Here is a 19,889-nt window from a genome sequence, read left to right on the forward strand (position 1 = left end):
TTAGATATAATTTGTTTGTTAATTAATGTGTATAGCCACCTACTAGACAATACAGGTGTGAATCACTGGGTTTAGTTTTCGAAAGGTGGTCTCTGAAATGGAAATATGTATGTTTTAAATCACTCATTTCTTCTCCTTCATTTGTTCTGCCTAAAGTCAGGCTTGGGGTGAAAAGTGCGTATTTTCTACATTTAAAAGTGAAGAGACTATTTTCATGCAAAGTGGAATGGGGCTAAAATAACACTTATACCTCCCTAGATGTTTTTTCTTTTGAATTTATTTTCTCACTGGAGGAAAATTGCTTTATAATATTGTGTTGGTTTCTGTAGTACAACAATGCAAACCAATCATAATTTATACACACACACACACACATCCCTTCCCTGTTGAGCCTCCCTCCCCAACCCTCCCATCCCACCCCTCTAGGTAATCACAGAGCACCAGGCTGGGCTCCCTATGTTATATAACAGCTTCCTACTAACTATTTTACACATGGTAGCGTGTATATTTCAGTGCTACTGTCTCAATTTGTCCTGTCCTGTCCTTCCCCCAATGTGTATACAAGTCTGTTCTTTACATCTGCATTCCCATTCCTTCCATACAAATAGTTTTTTTTTTTTTTTCAGACACACACAAAACTTTATTGTGGACCTTTTTGAAATGGAAAAAAAATTTTTTTTAATTTAAAAAAATTTTTATTTTTACTTTATTTTACTTTACAATACTGTATTGGTTTTGCCATACATTGACATGAATCCACCACAGGTGTACACGAGTTCCCAATCCTGAACCCCCCTCCCACCTTCTACCCCATATCATCTCTCTGGATCATCCCCGTGCACCAACCCCCAGCATCCTGTATCCTGCATTGAACATAGACTGGCGATTCATTTCTTACATGATAGTATACATGTTTCAATGCCATTCTCCCACATCATCCCAACCCACTTCTTCTCCCTCTCCCTCAGAGTCCAAAAGTCCGCTCTACACATCTGTGTCTCTTTTGCTGTCTCGCATACAGGGTCATCATTGCCATCTTTCTAAATTCCATATATATGTGTTAGTATACTGTATTGGTGTTTTTCTTTCCGGCTTACTTCACTCTGTATAATCGGCTCCAGTTTCATCCACCTCATTAGAACTGATTCAAATGTATTCTTTTTAATGGCTGAGTAATACTCCATTGTGTATATGTATGTTTAAAAAATTTCCTCAGGGCACTTAGCGTCCTGAAGTATGTAGAGTATCCCAAAGTGCCCTGGTGCCTCCAAACAGTCCTCTCCCGAGCTGCCAACTCCCAGAACGTAACAGGTGAACCTCACTTGTAAGATGAACCGGTCGCCTTCAGTGACTGAAAACCCATGGAGAGTTTCCAAGGCAATATCACTCAAATCAGACTTTGCCAAGGAGTGAGGGGCACACATAGTGACTCTTAATGAGGCAAGCCTGCCATCTCTACTTCTGCGATAAAAATCTCCTTGGACTATTTCTGTAGATTTTAGTTCTGTAGGTTTAGTTGTTTCAATCTGGCTTTCAGTTCAGTTCAGTCGCTCAGTCGTGTCTGACTCTGCGACCCCATGAATCACATCACGCCAGGCCTCCCTGTTTATAACAGTATGTTAAAGCTTATACAAACCTTTCCAGCTACCAGTGATTTGCGCACTGTTATGTGCTGGGCATTTTATATAGGTTATTTCTTCTAGAACTTCTTGTGGTAAAAGTAGTGACTATGCCCTGATCCCTTTCTAGACCGTTTACTATTTTTCTTTCTGATGCCTTTCCCTGCTGTGTCCAAGGTCCCTTGGAAACTTAGGCTTACCTTCCCCACCCCCAGAGATATCCTGTAGCCTCATACAAACAGGGGCCCAGGCATGGCCCCAAACCTTTCCCTTGCTTTCACTTATGACAGTTGAAACAGGCTAACTTTTTATAAAACAAACAAACAAAAAATGCTTCACATAAATCCTAAGAAAATAATCATAGGCATGGCAAACAGCATGCCAAAAGTTGAAGCATTAAAGCACTAGTGTCAGATGTAACTGAATTTCAACTCCCTGGGTCTGGAACATCTTTGCTGGGATTTCATCAGGCTTCATCTCCTCCTGTGGCTGTAGCCATCTTCCCTTGACTGCCAGTGAACATTGTGATACCTTGCAAGGTTAAGTCTAGAGCACTCATATCTTCCTTTCACTTCCTCGTCTAAGAACCATGTTGGGAATGATTAATTGGAGTAGGGGTCCCCCTTGAGTTCAAGACCATCTTATTGGACGTACTCAGAATATTGCATAGGGCCCTTCAAACATTCCTATGCATCCAGGAAAAGGACCTTATAAAAAGGTCACATGGAAGTGTTTTAACCATGTAATGACTAACCAAGCTTTTATCCATAAAAACAGTGTTTCTGATTTTAATGTCAGTGCAAAAGTATGTTTTGCTTTATACAGTGGTCTCCTCCTATACCCAAAGGAGGAGAAGATGTAGCCTGATGAGGTGCCAGCAAAGATGTTCCAGACCCATGGAGCGGAAACGCAGTTACATCTGACAGTAGTGCTTTAACTGGGCTTGCAAAGGGGCTCAGATAAATATGACTTGTCTTCTCTGGGAATCTGTTTCTGGAGTCAGACAGTAATGGCCAGTCTATTCCCTCAAACATTCCCTCCTTTTCTTCTCTCATGAAACAAACATTTATTGAGACCCTACTCTAATCCAGGCATTGTGCTTGGTGCTGGGAATAAGTACATGAGAAGGATCAGTCCAGGTACTTAAATAGATTGCAGTCAGGTGGGACGAGATGGACATGAAGAGTTCTATAGAGGATGATGTAATGGTAGATGTATGGTACATATACTCAAGAGATCTACTCTGTTTGAATTAGGGACAAATCAGAAAGAAGAGACTATATATAAACTTGAAGAGTTTGTAAAGCAGATAGGTGTAGCTTGGGGCATAAGGAATGAAGTGCAAAGAACACAGTGCACTGGCAATATGAAATACATCATAAAATAAGCATGTATGAAGCCCCTCCTGTATTCTAGGCTGAAGGCACAGTATGCATCTGCCACCGAGAAATGATACCAGTCATCCAACATGGGTGACAAGAAGGGGAATGAAAAAGTACCCAGGGGGCACCCTGGATGCCTTGTGTGCTATGACAGTAATTTGGGCTCTTGTTTAAAAATGTAGGTGATTTGGAAGCCTCTGTCAGCTCCCAGATAGTTGAAACAGAGAAAAAGTTTGGTTGAATCTCATCCTCACTATCTACTCAATTTGTGCCCTTAAGCAATTTACCTAACCTCAGTTTCTTCCTCTTTAAATAATGTTCAGTTCAGCTCAGTCTCTCAGTCGTATCCAACTCTTTGCAACCCCACGAATCGCAGCACACCAGGCCTCCCTGTCCATCACCAACTCCCAGAGTTCACCCAAACTCATGTTCATCGAGTAGGTGATGCCATCCAGCCATCTCATCCTCTGTCGTCCCCTTCTCCTCCTGCCCCCAACCCCTCCCAGCATCAGGGTCTTTTCCAATAAGTCAACTCTTCGCATGAGGTGGCCAAAGTATTTGAGTTTCAGCTTCAGCATTAGTCCTTCCAAAGAATAGCCAGGACAAATCTCCTTTAGGATGGACTGGTTGGATCTCCTTGCAGTCCAAGGGACTCTCAAGAGTCTTCTCCAACACCACAGTTCAAAAGTATCATTTCTTCAGCGCTCAGCTTTCTTCACAGTCCAACTCTCACATCCATACATGACCACTGGAAAAACCATAGCCTTGACTAGATGGACCTTTGTTGGCAAAGTAATGTCTCTGCTTTTTAATATGCTGTCTAGGTTGGTCATAACTTTCCTTCCAAGGACTAAGCGTCTTTTAATTTCATGGCTGCAATCACCATCTGCAGTGATTTGGGAGCCCCCCAAAATAAAGTCTGACACTGTTTCCACTGTTTCCACTGTTTCCCCATCTATTTCCCATGAAGTGATGGGACCAGATGCCATGATCTTCTTTTTCTGAATGTTGAGCTTTAAGCCAACTTTTTCACTCTTCTCTTTCACTTTCATCAAGAGGCTTTTTAGTTTCTCTTCACTTTCTGCCATAAGGGTGGTGTCATCTGCATGTCTTAGGTTATTGATATTTCTCCCGGCAATCTTGATTCCAGCTTGTGCTTCTTTCAGCCCAGCGTTTCTCATGATATACTCTGAGATGTTAAATAAGCAGGGTGACAATATACAGCGTTGACATACTCCTTTTCCTATTTGGAACCAGTCCATTGTTCCATGTCCAGTTCTAACTGTTGCTTCCTGACCTGCATATAGGTTTCTCAAGAGGCAGGTTAGGTGGTCTGGTATTCCCATCTCTTGAAGAATTTTCCACAGCTTATTGTGATCCACACAGTCAAAGGCTTTGGCATAGTCAATAAAGCAGAAATAGATATTTTTCTGGAACTCTCTTGCTTTTTCCATGATCCAGCAGATGTTGGCAATTTGATCTCTGGTTCCTCTGCCTTTTCTAAAACCAGCTTGAACATCTGGAAGCTCACGGTTCACATATTGCTGACACGGTTCACATATTGCTGAAGCCTGGCTTGGAGAATTTTGAGGATTACTTTACTAGCATGTGAGATGAGTGCAATTGTGCAGTAGTTTGAACATTCTTTGGCATTGCCTTTCTTTGGGATTGGAATGAAAACTGACCTTTTCCAGTCCTGTGGCCACTGCTGAGTTTTCCAAATTTGCTGGCATATTGAGTGCAGCAGTTTCACAGCATCATCTTTCATGATTTGAAAGAGCTCAACTGGAATTCCATCACCTCCAATAGCTTTGTTTGTAGTGATGCTTTCTAAAGCCCACATGACTTCACATTCCAGGATGACTGGCTCTAGGTGGGTGATCACACCATTGTGATTATCTGGGTCGTGAAGATCTTTTTTTGTACAGTTCTTCCGTGTATTCTTGCCACCTATTCTTAATACCGTCTGCTTCTGTTAGGTCCGTACCATTTCTGTCCTTTATCGAGCCCATCTTTGCATGAAATGTTCTCTTGGTATCTCTGATTTTCTTGAAGGGATCTCTAGTCTTTCCTATTCTGTTGTTTTCTTCTATTTCTTTGCATTGATCACTGAGGAAGGCTTTCTTATCTCTTCTTGTTCTTCTTTGGAACTCTGCATTCAGATGCTTATATCTTTCCTTTTCTTCTTTTTTTCCGCTTCTCTTCTATTCACAGCTATTTGTAGGGCCTCCTCAGACAGCCATTTTGCTTTTTTGTATTTCTTTTCTATGGGGATGGTCTTGATCCCTGTCTCCTTTACAATGTCAGGAACCCCAGTCCATAGTTCATCAGGCACTCTGTCTATCAGATCTAGGCCCTTAAATCTGTTTCGCACTTCACTGAGTAGTCATAAAGGATTTGATTTAGGTCATACCTGAGTGGTCTAGTGGTTTTCCCTACTTTCTTCAATTTAAGTCTGAATTTGGCAATAAGGATTTAAATAAGGTTACAGTCTCCTTGAAGGATTGTTACACAGACTGATAATGTGTAAACAAAATGGTGTGTATGTTTAGTTCCTGGCCACATGGATGACTGAAATAATTTTATAAGTGAGAGATTGTTTCCTTTCAGACGCTTTTACTCTGTGATAAGATTTGTGCTTTAAAAATATGTTTTCTGCAAAATAAAGCTCCAGGTGAGGATAGAGACAAGTTATGCAGATCCAGGAAAGTGGTGGATGGGCCTCTGATTGCACAGAGGGAGGGGAGGCTGGCTTGAGATGGGATGGTTTGGAAATTGATGAAACAATGGAATTGATGAGAATGAAGTGGACAACAATCTATGATGATTCTCGAGTTTCTCATTTGGGCAACTAAGTAGAATATTTATTTCAAGCAGTGACTACAGCTCTGGCTTGCAATATCTTGGAGTGTTTTCAATTATTCTGCAGTGTGTGCAGATCACTAAGATGATTCCAAGATAAAATTACCACTACCTACTCCAAGCCACTGTGTGTCGGTTCAAGGGATTCATGTTCCCTGTCACCCACGTCCAATGTCTAGCATGTGCCTTTGACTCACTCTCCTCCTTCATCCATCCCCACACTCGGTGATTCATCTAGTCGAAGCTCGTTTCCACTACAGAATCTTTCTCCCGCGTCTTACTTCTTTGCTGTTCTGACCATCACTTCTTGATTGTAGAGATCTAACTGCCTACCTCTTCTATATCTGTCGGTTCCTAGCTGCCTTCTCACTTTAGACTCTCCTCCAAATGCTTTGCATGCTGCTTCATACTGCTGCTGCTGCTAAGTCACTTCAGTCGTGTCCGACTCTGTGCGACCCCATAGGCGGCAGCCCACCAGGCCCCCCGTCCCTGGGATTCTCCAGGCAAGAACACTGGAGTGGGCTTCATACACATGATAATATAATTCATTGCTAATAAAACAAACAGAAAACAAAGCTTCTTTCATGCTGGATTAAACCAGACACTTCCATTGGGCTTCTGGGATCCTCCAGAGTCTGGCTGCACTCTTCTTGGTCAAATTTATGTTCCCCCCGCCCTTTTTTTTTTTTTTTTTACAGTGGAAATCCTACACTTGGAATCCAGTCAGTTTTCTTCCTCTCTCACACACTCTGTCCAGCCTGCATATTGCCTCTGCTGGAAAGCTCCTGTGTATATTTTAGAGAACAAAACAGGTGTGGGAGTCAGAAAAACCTACATTGAATCCTGCTGTTGCCACTTTTTTTTTTTTTTTGCCAGTTTTCGTCAATGTGTGATATTGACCATCCCACGTAGCTCCTCATTATTCCTAAAGTGCAGCCTCCCCTGAACTGTATTTAAAGTGATTACCTCTCACCCGGACTCCTTTCCTCATTTCCTATTCACTTTTCTCCACTGCACGATTCAACTTTTAGTATACCACATATAATATTTTGGGTTTTTTTTTTTTTTTTGCTGTCAAACCCTCTAGAATGTAAACCACTTACAAAGATGGTGTTTGTTTTCAACACTATATATTCCCAGTGGTATATAGGAAGTTCTCAGGAGATATTTGATGAATGAATGAATGAACTGTTTTATTTACTTCCCAGAGGTCTTTTGAGGGTTAAGTGAAATCACATATGTAGTCAAGTCAGTCAATTGCATGGTACAGAAAAGGCTATGGATACCATACTCTTCACCTTTGGTGACTTTATTATTGTAGATTGATTCATATTATTTTATAAAAATGGATGCCTCAAAGTACTTGCAAGAAAGATGGATATTACAGTATCAGGCAGGATAATTCAACTTTACTGACCAAAGCAAGAGCTTGTCAGGTTATCATGCATATTCCTAATAGTAATAATAAAGAGTTATTTGAGTATTCTTTACTATATTAACTCAATTAATTCTCATGCACAGTGAGACATAATTATTATTGTCTTAGTTTTGCAGATAAAGCAGACAGATGTAGTTATATTAAATAACTTGCTTAGGCTCACAGAATTAGTAAATAAAAGAGCCCAGGATTAAGCCCCAGGCCTGTTTGACCCCAAAGCCCATGCGCATAACCCCATACAGCAGAGATGTTTTATTTGCCACAAGGAAGAGGCAAACTGATCACAAATGGATCAGATTAATTTATTATCACTACTGGAAAAAGAAAACAAAAATCTATATGTAATGGTGACTTATTACTAATGTTATTTTTTGGAAGAGAGGGTAGAATTACACTCATGGAAACCACTAATGTAAAAATAGAATGTTTCTAAAGAAAGTCACTTTCAATTATATGGGAACATCAGAAAATTTGAGAATTTTTATCCTGGATTCATGATCATTTATTAATCTATTCATTCACCTGGCACTGAGAATAGAATAGTGATCCAAAAAAGAAGCATGTCTGCTTCCATAGAGCTGGTAACCTTGGGAGAGAATCACATCAACCAAAATGCTATGCTTGCAGATATATAATTTCATATAGAGATAGGTATTTCAGTGAAAAGAATCACAGGTCCTTGCCAGCAAATAAAAACAGCCTGGGATAAAGGAAGACTAATAAGGTGGTGATGCAGAGATGAGATATCACAGATAAATGAGATACGATGCCCAAAGACAGTGGACATGAGTATTCCAAACAAAAGGAAGTGAAAGGAAACAGAAGGTGTTTGGGAAATAGAGAAAGAAGGCTGAAAGGTGGACCTGAGTTTGCAATTTGAGAGGAATGAGAAGCCAAGCCACAAAGTAGTTTTAAGGAGGTTGATATGATAAAATTTGCATTTTGGAAAGACCATTCTCACTTCTTTGTAGAGAGGGATTGGAGGGAGTCAAGATTGGATTTAGTCTTGAGAAAGCCATGCAGGAATTCAGGCAAGTAACGATGATTGCTTAGTCTTTGGAGTTGGTGTTAGGGATAGAACAAGGCAGATATAAGAAATCAAAATCTTTAGGAAGAAGAATTGAACAAACTGAGTGGTTGAGTACAGGAAGTGTTCAAGCTTTCAGCCACATGCAACTGCATTTGAGGATGAGGGGGAATTTCCTTTCCCTGAGAGGATCCAGAAAAAGATCAAGGTTTGGAGTAGGGTCAGGAGATGGGCACATCTTGGGTTTTATTTTGAACGTTTGTTGAATTTTTCATACCTTTGCCAGCCAAAGAAATGGAGCTGACTTTGCTAATCTGTCACAACCTCTTCACTTTCAAATTGAGAAAACTGAGACCCAGAGGACTGTCCAAGAACAGAACATTCAGCCTCAGCATCAAAAACCATGTCTATTGTTATTTCCTATGAACATTTTTCTAATAGGAAGTCAATTTCATATTTGTGAATGTTACCAGACAAGACTTACTAAATATTTGAATATGATTCTAAGGAAGATTTGATAATTTCCTTCCTTATAATTTAAATAATAACAGTAATGAAGAGTAATCATTATGCTAATAGATGCTTTAATGAATATCTGCTATGTGTTAGGCATTTAAATATTTCACATGTGAATTCTTAGCTGCTTCAGTGGTGTTGTCCTGACCCTCAATTAAGGCAACGAGATAACTGGTAATAACTTTCAGAGTTTTCTGAACCGAAATTAGTATAAAAAGCAATTATACTAATTTCAGTAGCCACTATTAAATCTGTTCTTCATCTAATGACTTCCATTTGTCTGTGTATATAGTTATTTCAACAAATTTTAATTCAGAAGAATTTGTAGCAGTTTTTTTTTCACCTGCTGATTTTCCATAAATTTATATAATATTAATGGTGCTTACCAGGTGGCCATAGTGGTAAAGAACCCACTTGCTAATTTAGGAGGCATAAGACACGAGGGTTTGATCCCTGGATTGGAAAGATCCCCTGGAGGAGGGCATGGCAGCCCATTCAAGTATTCTTGCCTGGAGAATCCCATGGACAGATGAGCCTAGTAGGCTACAGTCCATAGCGTCACAGAGAGTTGGACATAACTGAAGTGACTTAGCTTGCATAATATTAATGCAAAGAAAATGTGTGTTTGTGTGTATATATATATTTCATGAAATGGGTATGAAACTGTTGTTTGTTATATTGTTGTTGGCTCAAATTCTTGATTATATTGCTTGATTGCTGCTTCCACACCAAAATGGCAGAGCTGAATACTTGCTGCAGAGATTGTACACCTGCAAAGCCAAAAATATGTCCTATCTGCTCATTACAGACAAAATTTGCTGACCTCTACTTTAGGTCAGTTACTATCTATTAGTCCTTTGCAGGCTCATCATTTGATAGAATGTTTATCAGGTACCCGTTTCCAAACCTTTGCCATGACTTTACTCTAAAGATCTGGATGATAGTAATGAAATTGAGTATTAAGTTATTAGGCTTCGATCTGTGCTTCTGATCTGTAATTGTGCAAAGAATTGAAAGGATAATAAGTATATATCAGTTTGCAAGGAAATTTTTTCCGAGATAAAGTCTAATAGTGTGTGTTATTTTCTAGATTTTAAAATTTAATTTAAAAGCTGGAGAACAATCAAGATATAATTTTTGACCTCTGCAAATATTCAGTAATGAGCCCTACACTTTCCAGTGTGATTTGTGGAAAATATACAATGTAAACCTGTGATTGTATATTAAGCATTTATTTATTAAATGAATGTTAAGTTATAAACTAGCTACAAGTAAATTCTGTATTTCAGTTTGATAATAGAATATAAAACCCAGAAAAAGAAGGCTCAAGAATATCTTACCTACTAGTTCAATATAAGCAACATAAGCAATTAATTTTCCTGTATTATTTAAATCACTAATTCTTGAAATTTGATCCACCTACATCAGAAGCTTCAGAAATGCCTTTTAAAAGTAGCAACTCCTAAACCTTATCCTTCATTTATGAAATCAGAATTTTTAGGAGAGGGCTTAGGAATGTCTTTAAGTGCCAAAACTTTATTTTCATGCACAGTAGAATATGAGAACTTCTGGTTTAGTATGGGATATAATCAATTGAAACAAGGGTCAGTTTCCTTTGTGTAAAAGGTCTTCTATTTTAGTGGTAGCCATAGTAAGCTGTTGTTGAAATGCCAGATATATATGGGAAGCAATAATAGACAATAAACTAGGGTTAATGATGCTACTAAATTAGAAAGTGCCAATCGTAGTAGGTTTATTATGAATGTAATGATCTTGAAGCAATGGGATATAATTAGCATTTAAATTAAGTTGTAGGTTAGCCACATTAAGGAAAGGTTAGCTTGCTATGAATTTTTATAAGGTTATGATGTTATTTTTGGATCAGTTTGAGCATTGACTATAACCTAATTTCATGAAAATTTTGGAATAATACAATGTCATTATTAACTGAGCTACGTATTAATTGATGAATGCTCTTGAACACACTTGCACTGGATTACAAGATAAATTTGAATGTAAAGTTATAGACGTGTAGTATTTAAGTCATGCCAATACTTTATTACTGTGATTAACCAGGCTGCTCACAAAGATCATGTTCATAGGGAGCATGGCTTTGTTTTAATTGTATTTTTTCCTGAAATTGTAGGTTGTATGTGTGGTAAATAATTTCAAAGGAAGACCACCAGAAAATGAACATATACCCACGGATAACCTGGCACAGATGCCAATGATAAGCATTCCTCGAGTAGAAAGTCCTTTGGAAAAGGTAACATCTGTACAGGTGATTCATAATTTAAATTCTAAAGTGTGAATGTTATCTAGAGCAAATGAATAATTATTCTTGAGAGTTCTTTCACATTTTTTATTTACTAAAATAAGCTCAGAGTCTAATGTGGTATTTAGCAAGAACTTAATCACTGAAGAGAACAACTTTTAAAAATGCGTATCACATAGAAAACATTTCTTTGAATCTCTCAGGCTTAAAAGTTGAGTCTGTACATGGACTGTGCTGAAATTTGCCATAGCTTTAAGATAAGGAATGTTATACAGTGGTCCCACTCATGGGCAAAAGTTTTACTTGAGAATGTATACATTTTTCATAATACATATTCCATTTCTTCCATGCTTCATTTATATGAAAATCTGTGTAGTATAACAACTGGCCTCAGTAAATATTGCTAAACCTCAGTGTGTAAAGTTCTGGCCTCAGGGAAACACCAGTGTGCTTTCCTGATCAGGGAGGCGCTGAGGATCAGGCTGGATTTAAGGGAGCCTGACGAGGTAAGACTTTGAGTAGCAGGTCAAGGCCTCATGGGACATAGCAATGAACAGAAAAGCCAGGTTATAATAACTTTTCTTGAGACTTCTGTGAGCTAGATAGGTTAATATTTCTTAAGCGATGATGCATTTATGCACGTATGTAACTGGTTAAATGACTGCTCATTTAGTAACAGAGGGTTACTAATGGCTTCTCCTCAGCCCTGTCCACATCCAGATTTTGATCAATATCTTAGACGAAGTTACTAATAGATGCTAATTGGGGGTTTAGATGGTATGAATCTGTGGAGGGGTCGCATAGGATGCATGCTCAGTCATGTCTGACTCTTCGCGACCCCATGAACTGCAGTCCATGGGATTATCCTGGCAAGAATACTGGGATGGGTTGCCATTTCCTACTCCAGAGGATCTTCGTTACCCAGGGATCAAACCCACGTCTTCTGCGGCTCCTACATTGAGAGGTGGAGCTTTTACCACTGAGCCATGCACCTGGGAAGCCCCAGGTGAATCTGTGAAGGATAATTGATAAATTGGATGAAATATTAAAAATTCTTGGAAGATTGCAATAAATGTACAACTAACAATTAACTAGAAATAAAGGAAGTATTTCATATTTGGACTTAAAAAAAAAAGTTCCTGTAGGGTAGGGTATGTCTAGGTTAACTGCACAAATGCAAAAGGCTCAGAGGGTATAGGAGTCTACCATTCAGCATGGGCTAACAGAACGATATGACTGCCAGAAGTTAATATGGTTTTAAGTCCCACTTAGGGAAAATGATGTCCTGAATGAGGGATAGATGGTTTGCTTTGCTCAGGTCAACTTGGTATACTGTGTACCACCCTTGGTGACATGGTTTTAAGATGAACATTGATAAAACATAAGAGCTGACAGTAAATTTTTTTAAAGTAAGCAAATAGATGTGTCTAAGATGGTGAGTAGAGTCAAAGTCATGAATTATGAGACTGGAAGGAACACAAATATTGTTTAAAAAATAATAAGTTTATAGGAAAAGGAAACTCAAGAAAGAAGCAATAGCTTCCCATAAATATCTGAAGAACTGTTGTATGACAGAGGGATGCAATTTGTTTTATGGGATCTCAGAGATCACAGTTAGGATGAAAGAGAAGGAAGTGTAGGAAGATAAATAATGTCTGGAAGTTAGTTAATAACTTCCCCACCTTAAAAGCAATGAAATTTCTGTTTACTATAGGGATTCAAGAATAGCTAAATAAGCACTTATCCATGATACTGTGGAAGGATTTTAAGCATTTAAATGAGGATAGAGACACTATATGATGATGATGGTGATGATGATGATAAAAATAACAGTGACCATTTAGTGATCATGCACAATGTGCCAAATGCTATACTGATTGCTTCCACAAAACCACCTCTGTGCTCTACAAAGTATAATTTTGTTCTTTACAACAATTTTTAAAGCTGAGTATCCCTGGTGGCTCAGTGGTAAACAATCTGCCTTCAAGGCAGGAGATCCACGTTCAATCCCTGGGCTGGGAAAATACCCTGGAGAAGGGAATGGCTACCCACTCTAGTATTCTGGCCTGGAGAATTCCATGGAAAGAATTCTTTCCAGCAGGCTACAGTCCATGGGGTTGCAAAGAGGTAGCCTGGACATGACTGAGCAACTAACACTTTCACTTTCATCATTATAGTGGCAAAGGCTGCTAATAGATGATCAGGATTCCTTCTCCTCTTCTTCAGTAACTGAGTTTCTCACTCCAATTTTAACTACATTCATGGTTGTCTGAGTGAACTCCGGGAGTTGGTGATGGACAGGGAGGCCTGACGTGCTGTGATTCATGGGGTTGCAAAGAGTCGGACACGACTGAGCGACTGAACTGAACTGAACTGAACTGAACTGATGGTTGTCCAGCTGTAGTCTTTATTCCCCAGCTTGCCCTGCAGTTAGGTGCGACGTAGCAACCAAGTTTAGACCCATGCAATGTAAACAGAAGGGTGGGTGCAACAACCTCTGGGTCATCTCTTTGAAAACTCTTGTGCTGGACAGTCTGTACTCCTTATCACCAAATGGAAAAGATAAGTGACTGGAATAATCTTTTATTTTTGAAGATGACCAATCCTCCTGGACAACCTGGGTTCTGGATGAGCTCATGGAGCAGTCCACATACACACCCTAGGTGGTTCTGAAAAAGAAAGAAACTCCTTCTCTAAGTCATTGATAATTTTAAGCTCTTTTCTACCATGGTTTAGCTGATGCCCTCTTACAATAAATGTCCTCATTATACAGTTAAGAAAAGCTCCCAAGTAGTTATGTGTGTGCTATTTAGTCATGTCCGAATCTTTGCAACCCAATGGACTATAGCCCACCAGGCTCCTCAGTCCATGGAATTTTTCAGGAAGAAAAACTGTAATGGGTTGTCACTTCCTTCTCCAGGAGATCTTTTTGCACGTGGATTCTACCATTGCATCACCTAGGAAACTCAAGTAGTTAAGCAGATTGCAAATGTCCATGTCATTGGTAAACAGCAAAGAAAATTATACAGTATAGTGATTCAAGATATATACCTATGTAATAAAATACATACATGCATGCATGCTACGTTGCTTCCGTTATGTCTAACTCTTTATGACCCCGTGGACTGTAGCCTGCTGGGCTCCTCTGTCGATGAGATTCTCCAAGCAACAGTACTGGAGTGGGTTGCCATGCCCTGCTCCAGGGGATCTTCCCTACCCAGGGATCAAATCCTCTTTTCTTATGTCTCCTGAATTGGCAGGTGGATTCCTTACCAGTAGCCCCACCTGGGAAGCCCCAATAAAATATATATCTAAGTGAAAATTTTTAAAAAGGTGAAAATACCAGACCACCTTACCTTCCTCCTGAGAAATCTGTATGCAGGTCAAGAAGTAACAGTTAGAACAGGACATGGAAAAACGGACTGGTTCCAAATTGGGAAAGGAATACATCAAGGCTGTATATTGTCACCTTGCTTTTTAAACTTGTATGCAGAGTACATCATGCGAAATGCTGGATTGGGTGAAGCACAAGTTGGATTCAAGATTGCCGGGAGAAATATTAATAACCTCAGATATGCAGATGACACCACCATTATGACAGAAAGTGAAGAGGAACTAAAGAGCCTCATGATAAAAGTGAAAGAGCAGAGTGAAAATGCTGGCTTAAAACTCAATATTCAAAAAACTAAGACGATAGCATCCAGCTCCATCACTTCATGGTAAATAGGGAAACAATAGAAACAGTGACAGACTTTATTTTTTGTGCTCCAAAATCACTGCAGATGGTGACTGCAGCCATGAAATTAAAAGATGCTTACTCCTTGGAAGAAAGCTATGACAACCCTAGGCAGCATATTAGAGAGCAGAGACATTACTTTACTGACAGAACTCTATATAGTCAAAGCTATGGTTTTTCTGGCAGCCATGTATGGATTTGAAAGTTGGACTATAAAGAAAGCTGATCGCCAAAGAATTGATGCTTTTGAACTGTGTTATTGGAGAAGACTCATGAGAGTCCCTTGGACTGCAAGGAGATCCAACCAGTCCATCCTAAAGGAAATCAGTCCTGAATATTCATCGGAAGGACTGATGTTAAAGCTGAAACTCCAATACTCTGGCCACCTGATGCAAAGAACTGACTCATTGGAAAAGACCCTGATGCTGGGAAATGGGAAATATTGAAGTCAGGAGAAGGGGATAACAGAGGATGAGATGTTGGATGGCACCACTAACTTGATGGACTTGAGTTTGAGCAAGCTCTGGGAGTTGGTAATGGACAGGGAAGCCTGATGTGCTGCAGTCCACAGGGTCGCAAAGAGTTGGACATGACTGAGCGACTAAACTGAACTGAAGTGAATAATACATATAAAATTAGATCTTGTTGAACTTTAAATACAAAAAGCAATAGCAGTTAGGTAGAGATCTTAAACATACTTTGAAGAAAATCATCAGGGTAAAAATTAGGTATTTTAAGCACTTCTCAATATATTAACTTGAACAGGAATCCCAGTCTTCTATTTTTTAACATTTATTTGCAAAATGTTTCTTTAGAGGTCTGCTAGCCTTGCCATATATCTTATATACCATTACATCATTATGTGTATTAAATGATTAAAATATTTCTGTTATTGATTTTATGCAAATTCATTTTTATTTACAGCGACTTTTAAGATACTAGATGATGAAAGCAAAAATATTCTATTAGAATTTATTGATTGCAAGAAATCAGTGTTTATTCTTTAACATTTTTGTTTATGATATATTCGTGTGCTTTATCTTCCATCTGATAGTTAGGCAATAAAGATGATTGGAATCTAATTTGATTCTCCCTCTACACACCTAGAGCATTGGCACTCGCCCCGCTGAGCTCCGCCTTCCCTCTCCACTCTCTCCATCCCTGTTTCCAGGCAGAACCCTCTCTGCACTCACACAGGAAAATCACGAGTCTTGGGCTTTCCCTTGGAGCTCTACTGCTGAAAGGATATGTATTTCTGCTCATCAGCCAGAAATGGAGAAAGACCATCACTTCAGAGAAGCCCAGAGTAGCTTTCTCTTCCCTCTTTAATAAGGAATATTTGGAGTAAATGCACTGCTTTTCATCGCAGATCACAATGTAAAACAAGTGAATGCAAAAACCCTCCCTAGTAGTTTGATCTTTATAATTGACAGTTGGGAAGTGACATTAGCTCCTTAAGCCGGCCCTCCGAGGAGAGAAAGGGGGCCTGGTGTTAAAGTTGGGTTGGCAGTTATGGCCTATTGTTTTAGCATGGTTATGCCAAGCTATCATTTTCTGGTTGTCGGTTTTGTGTAGAGCAGACAATGGGTTTCTTTTAGAAGTTAGGTACTTATATAACTTCTTATATTCAAAGTACACATTTGATACACTGTAAGCTACAGAATAATTACAGCATGCAAGTGTTCTTGCTTATAAAATGCCAACAGTTTATCCCTTAATTATAGGGAGTTTGTCATATAGTTAATTACCATAGTTTGAGGGAAAGTCATGATTTTTCTGAAGGCTAAGTAAATCTGAACATTCATTACATTTGGTTTTATGAAAAGAATTAATCATCTGTGGAAACCAGCCCATCATGTCTCAACGTTCACTAAACATTGAAGTTACTAGTAACTTTACTACAGCTGTTTGTAATATCAGATCAGGAAAGGTCTAAATGTTTATCTGTAGTGAATTATTAAATCCACTGGGCTACATTCCTACAGTAGGATCCAGAACGTTTTCATGTGGTGTTTCTGTTCACAGTTTCTAGTGGTAGAATGGCTGGCAGTTTGGGTTACTTTGGATCTTGGGCAGCTTACTTAATTGCTCTGTGACTCAGTTTCCTGCTGCATAGAATGATTCATAGAATGACAGTCATAAGAGTTCAGTAAGATAATAAGCAAGCACTTAGCACAGCCTGGCACCTCTGAAGCCCTTAATCATTACCGATTATTTTTACTATTCAACAGCTGAAATGGATGAGGTAAATCAAGATGTGGAAAGTTTTCTGATATATTGTAGAATGTGTTTTTTAAGTTGATGTGTGTAAAATGTGTCTATATATGATGAAGCCAGTTATGCAAAATACCACACAAGATATTTCTCTCTGCTGCTGCTGCTAAGTCACTTCAGTCGTGTCCGATTCTGTGGCAGCCCACCAGGCTCCTCCGTCCCTGGGATTCTCCAGGCAAGAACACTGGAGTGGGTTGCCATTTCCTTCTCCAATGCAGGAAAGTGAAAAGTGAAAGTGAAGTCGTTCAGTCGTGTCCGACTCTTCACGACCCCATGGACTGTGGCCCACCAGGCTCCTCCGTCCGTGGGATTCTCCAGGCAATAACACTGGAGTCAAAAGTCCCTTGGAAAAATTCCCCCAGAATTATTTAAATCCCTGTGCCCCTTCCTTATGACTCACACAAGCCTTTTGAGAGCATTCGGTGTATTTTTCTCTGCCAAATTGGGCATGGAGACCTTGGTTGTAGCGCACATGTCTTTATGCCTCATGCCCAGGGCCCAGCTGCCATAGGCACACCTCTCTTTTGGGGCTTGTCTGTCCCGGGGCGCTTACACAAGTTGTGTGCAGGTGCCCCTCATTTTCAGGACCCACGCATCCCACCAGCTGAAGGTCCCAGGGAGCCAGCGCTTTTCTTCAGTCACACCACTTCTCCCTTTCCAACTCATCCTTTTCTAGCTCCTGCCTTCACGAGCCCATGCATCCCAAACAGAGTCTTCAGGGGTGCTGGCTTTAGGAGTTAGCAAAAATAAAAAGAAAGGCACTCTTAATTACTCTCAGGAATCCAAAAAACAAAAGTCTGCCTCTCAGGGTATATGTCCAGTAGTGGGATTTCTGGGTCAGATGGTAGTTCTAGTTTTAGTTTTTTAAGAAACTTCCATAATTTAAAAAGATACATGTACCCTAACATTCATTGCAGCACTGTTTACAGTAGCCAGGACATAGCAGCAACTAAGTGTCCATCAATAGATGAATTGATAAAGAAGATGTTATGCATATATACAATGGACTATTACTCAGCTGTAAAAGGAAGGAAATTGGGTCATCTGTAGAGATGTGGGTGGACCTAGACTCTGTCATACAGAGTAAAGTAAGTCAGAAAGAGAAAAACAAATATCGTATATTAGCACATATATGTGGAATCTGAAAAAAATGGTACAGATGAACCTAGTTCCAGGGCAGGAATACAGATACAAACAGAGGATTGACATGTGGACATGGGGGATGAAGGGGAGGATGGGATGAATTGGGAGATTGTTGTTGTTTAGTCACTAAGTCACATCCAACTGTTTGCAACCCCTTGGACTATAGTGCGCCAGGTTTCCCTAGCCATCACTGTCTCCCAGAGTTTGCTCAAACTCGGGTTCATGGAGTCAGTGATGCTCTCCAACCATCTCATCCCCTTTTCCTGCCTTCAAGGAGATTAGATTTGACATGAATACACTACCATGTGTAAAACAGCTAGTGGAAATCTGCTATAAAGCACAGGGAGCTCAACTTGGTGCTCTGTGATGACCTAGATGAGTGGGATGGGTATGGGATGGAAGAGAGGTTCAAGAGGGAAGGGATATATATATAGATAGATAGAGCTGGTTCACTCTGTTGTAGAGCAGAAACTAACACAGCATTGTAAAGCAATTATACTTCAATATAAAAAGATTCTACCTCTCCTAGGAAATGAAGATGGAAACATTTACATATTCATTAGCTTTACTCTCCTATATTAGCAAGAGTAAAGTAAGAATTAATGTCTTAATAGCTGTGTCACTGAGAGCAAAAACTAGATAGAGTAAAATTTTAGGCATTTCTGCTAGATATAGCATGAATAGTTTCAGTTTGAGGGATGTCACCAAAGGACAATTAAAGTTTGTCTTTCCCAGTAAAGAAGTTGGATGTTGCAAAAGTGGCGGAATCCTATATAATCCCAGTAATATCCTCCAGATTTCAAAGAGTGAGAACAAGAGATAGGAGCAACCTCTGAGAGAATGAGAAGTCTTACTTACCACATGATTCAGCACCATGAACCAACACCATATGAAACAGGGTTAGCAAGTACACCCCAAAAGAAAGCCTTCAGACAAGAAGCTTTCCTCTGATCAGGCTTCTCATTAATAACGGTCCATGCCAAATGAAGAAATCCCTTCCTGAACTGAATAGGTACTATAAAATGGGATGGAGATTTATCTTCAGTCAAAACAATAAACAAGCTACATCCAAGGACTATATCATTCTCCTGTAGAAGAGGTTAAGATGAACGGAATAGCAGTCCTGACATTTCAGCAACCACAGCAATGAAACTGTGTAGAAATAAACTGACCTTCCAGAAAATGTCCATGGCCTCAGCTTCTTCTTCCACTCCACTCAGGCTGCCAAATCATCAACCTGATGTAAAACTACATTCTCCAACTCTTCAGCTCAAGATCTCAGTGAAGGATCCCCTGACTATTCATGAAAACACTTAAAGGATCTTTGAATCTTCTCGCATTAAGTTTAGGAAGATAAACTGAGCTAAATCTATTCTGATTCAGGCATAAATAATCAGGACAGTTACTTAAATTCTTTAAGATGATTTTATGACGCAGAAGAGACATTTTTAAGAGTCAGAATACATTTTTTAGGAAAAAAAGATGAGCTCAAGATATTAAATTTATTATAGATAATATATATTTTCTACTGTCAAGGAAATTAAGAAAATATGTTTAATCAGAGATAAGAGATAGCTAGCACAAAGGTACAATTAGGAAACTAATGTAAGAAAACAA

General features: G+C 39.3%; 1 protein-coding gene across 2 annotated transcripts in view; it reads left to right on the forward strand.

Moving 5' to 3' along the window:
• PLPPR5 (phospholipid phosphatase related 5) overlaps positions 1-19,889 on the forward strand; it is a 140,071-nt gene that overhangs the window by 91,324 nt on the left and 28,858 nt on the right. The window contains exon 5 of one of the 2 annotated variants that reach the window (XM_040232244.1): positions 10,991-11,125. In XM_040232244.1, the coding sequence (XP_040088178.1) occupies positions 10,991-11,125 (135 nt within the window). The remainder of the gene's footprint in view (positions 1-10,990; positions 11,126-19,889) is intronic. The other variant, XM_040232245.1, reaches the window with a different exon arrangement.

This window comes from Oryx dammah, unplaced genomic scaffold, assembly GCF_014754425.2.
Source record: "Oryx dammah isolate SB20612 unplaced genomic scaffold, SCBI_Odam_1.1 HiC_scaffold_28, whole genome shotgun sequence".
Classification (NCBI taxonomy): Eukaryota; Metazoa; Chordata; class Mammalia; order Artiodactyla; family Bovidae; genus Oryx; species Oryx dammah.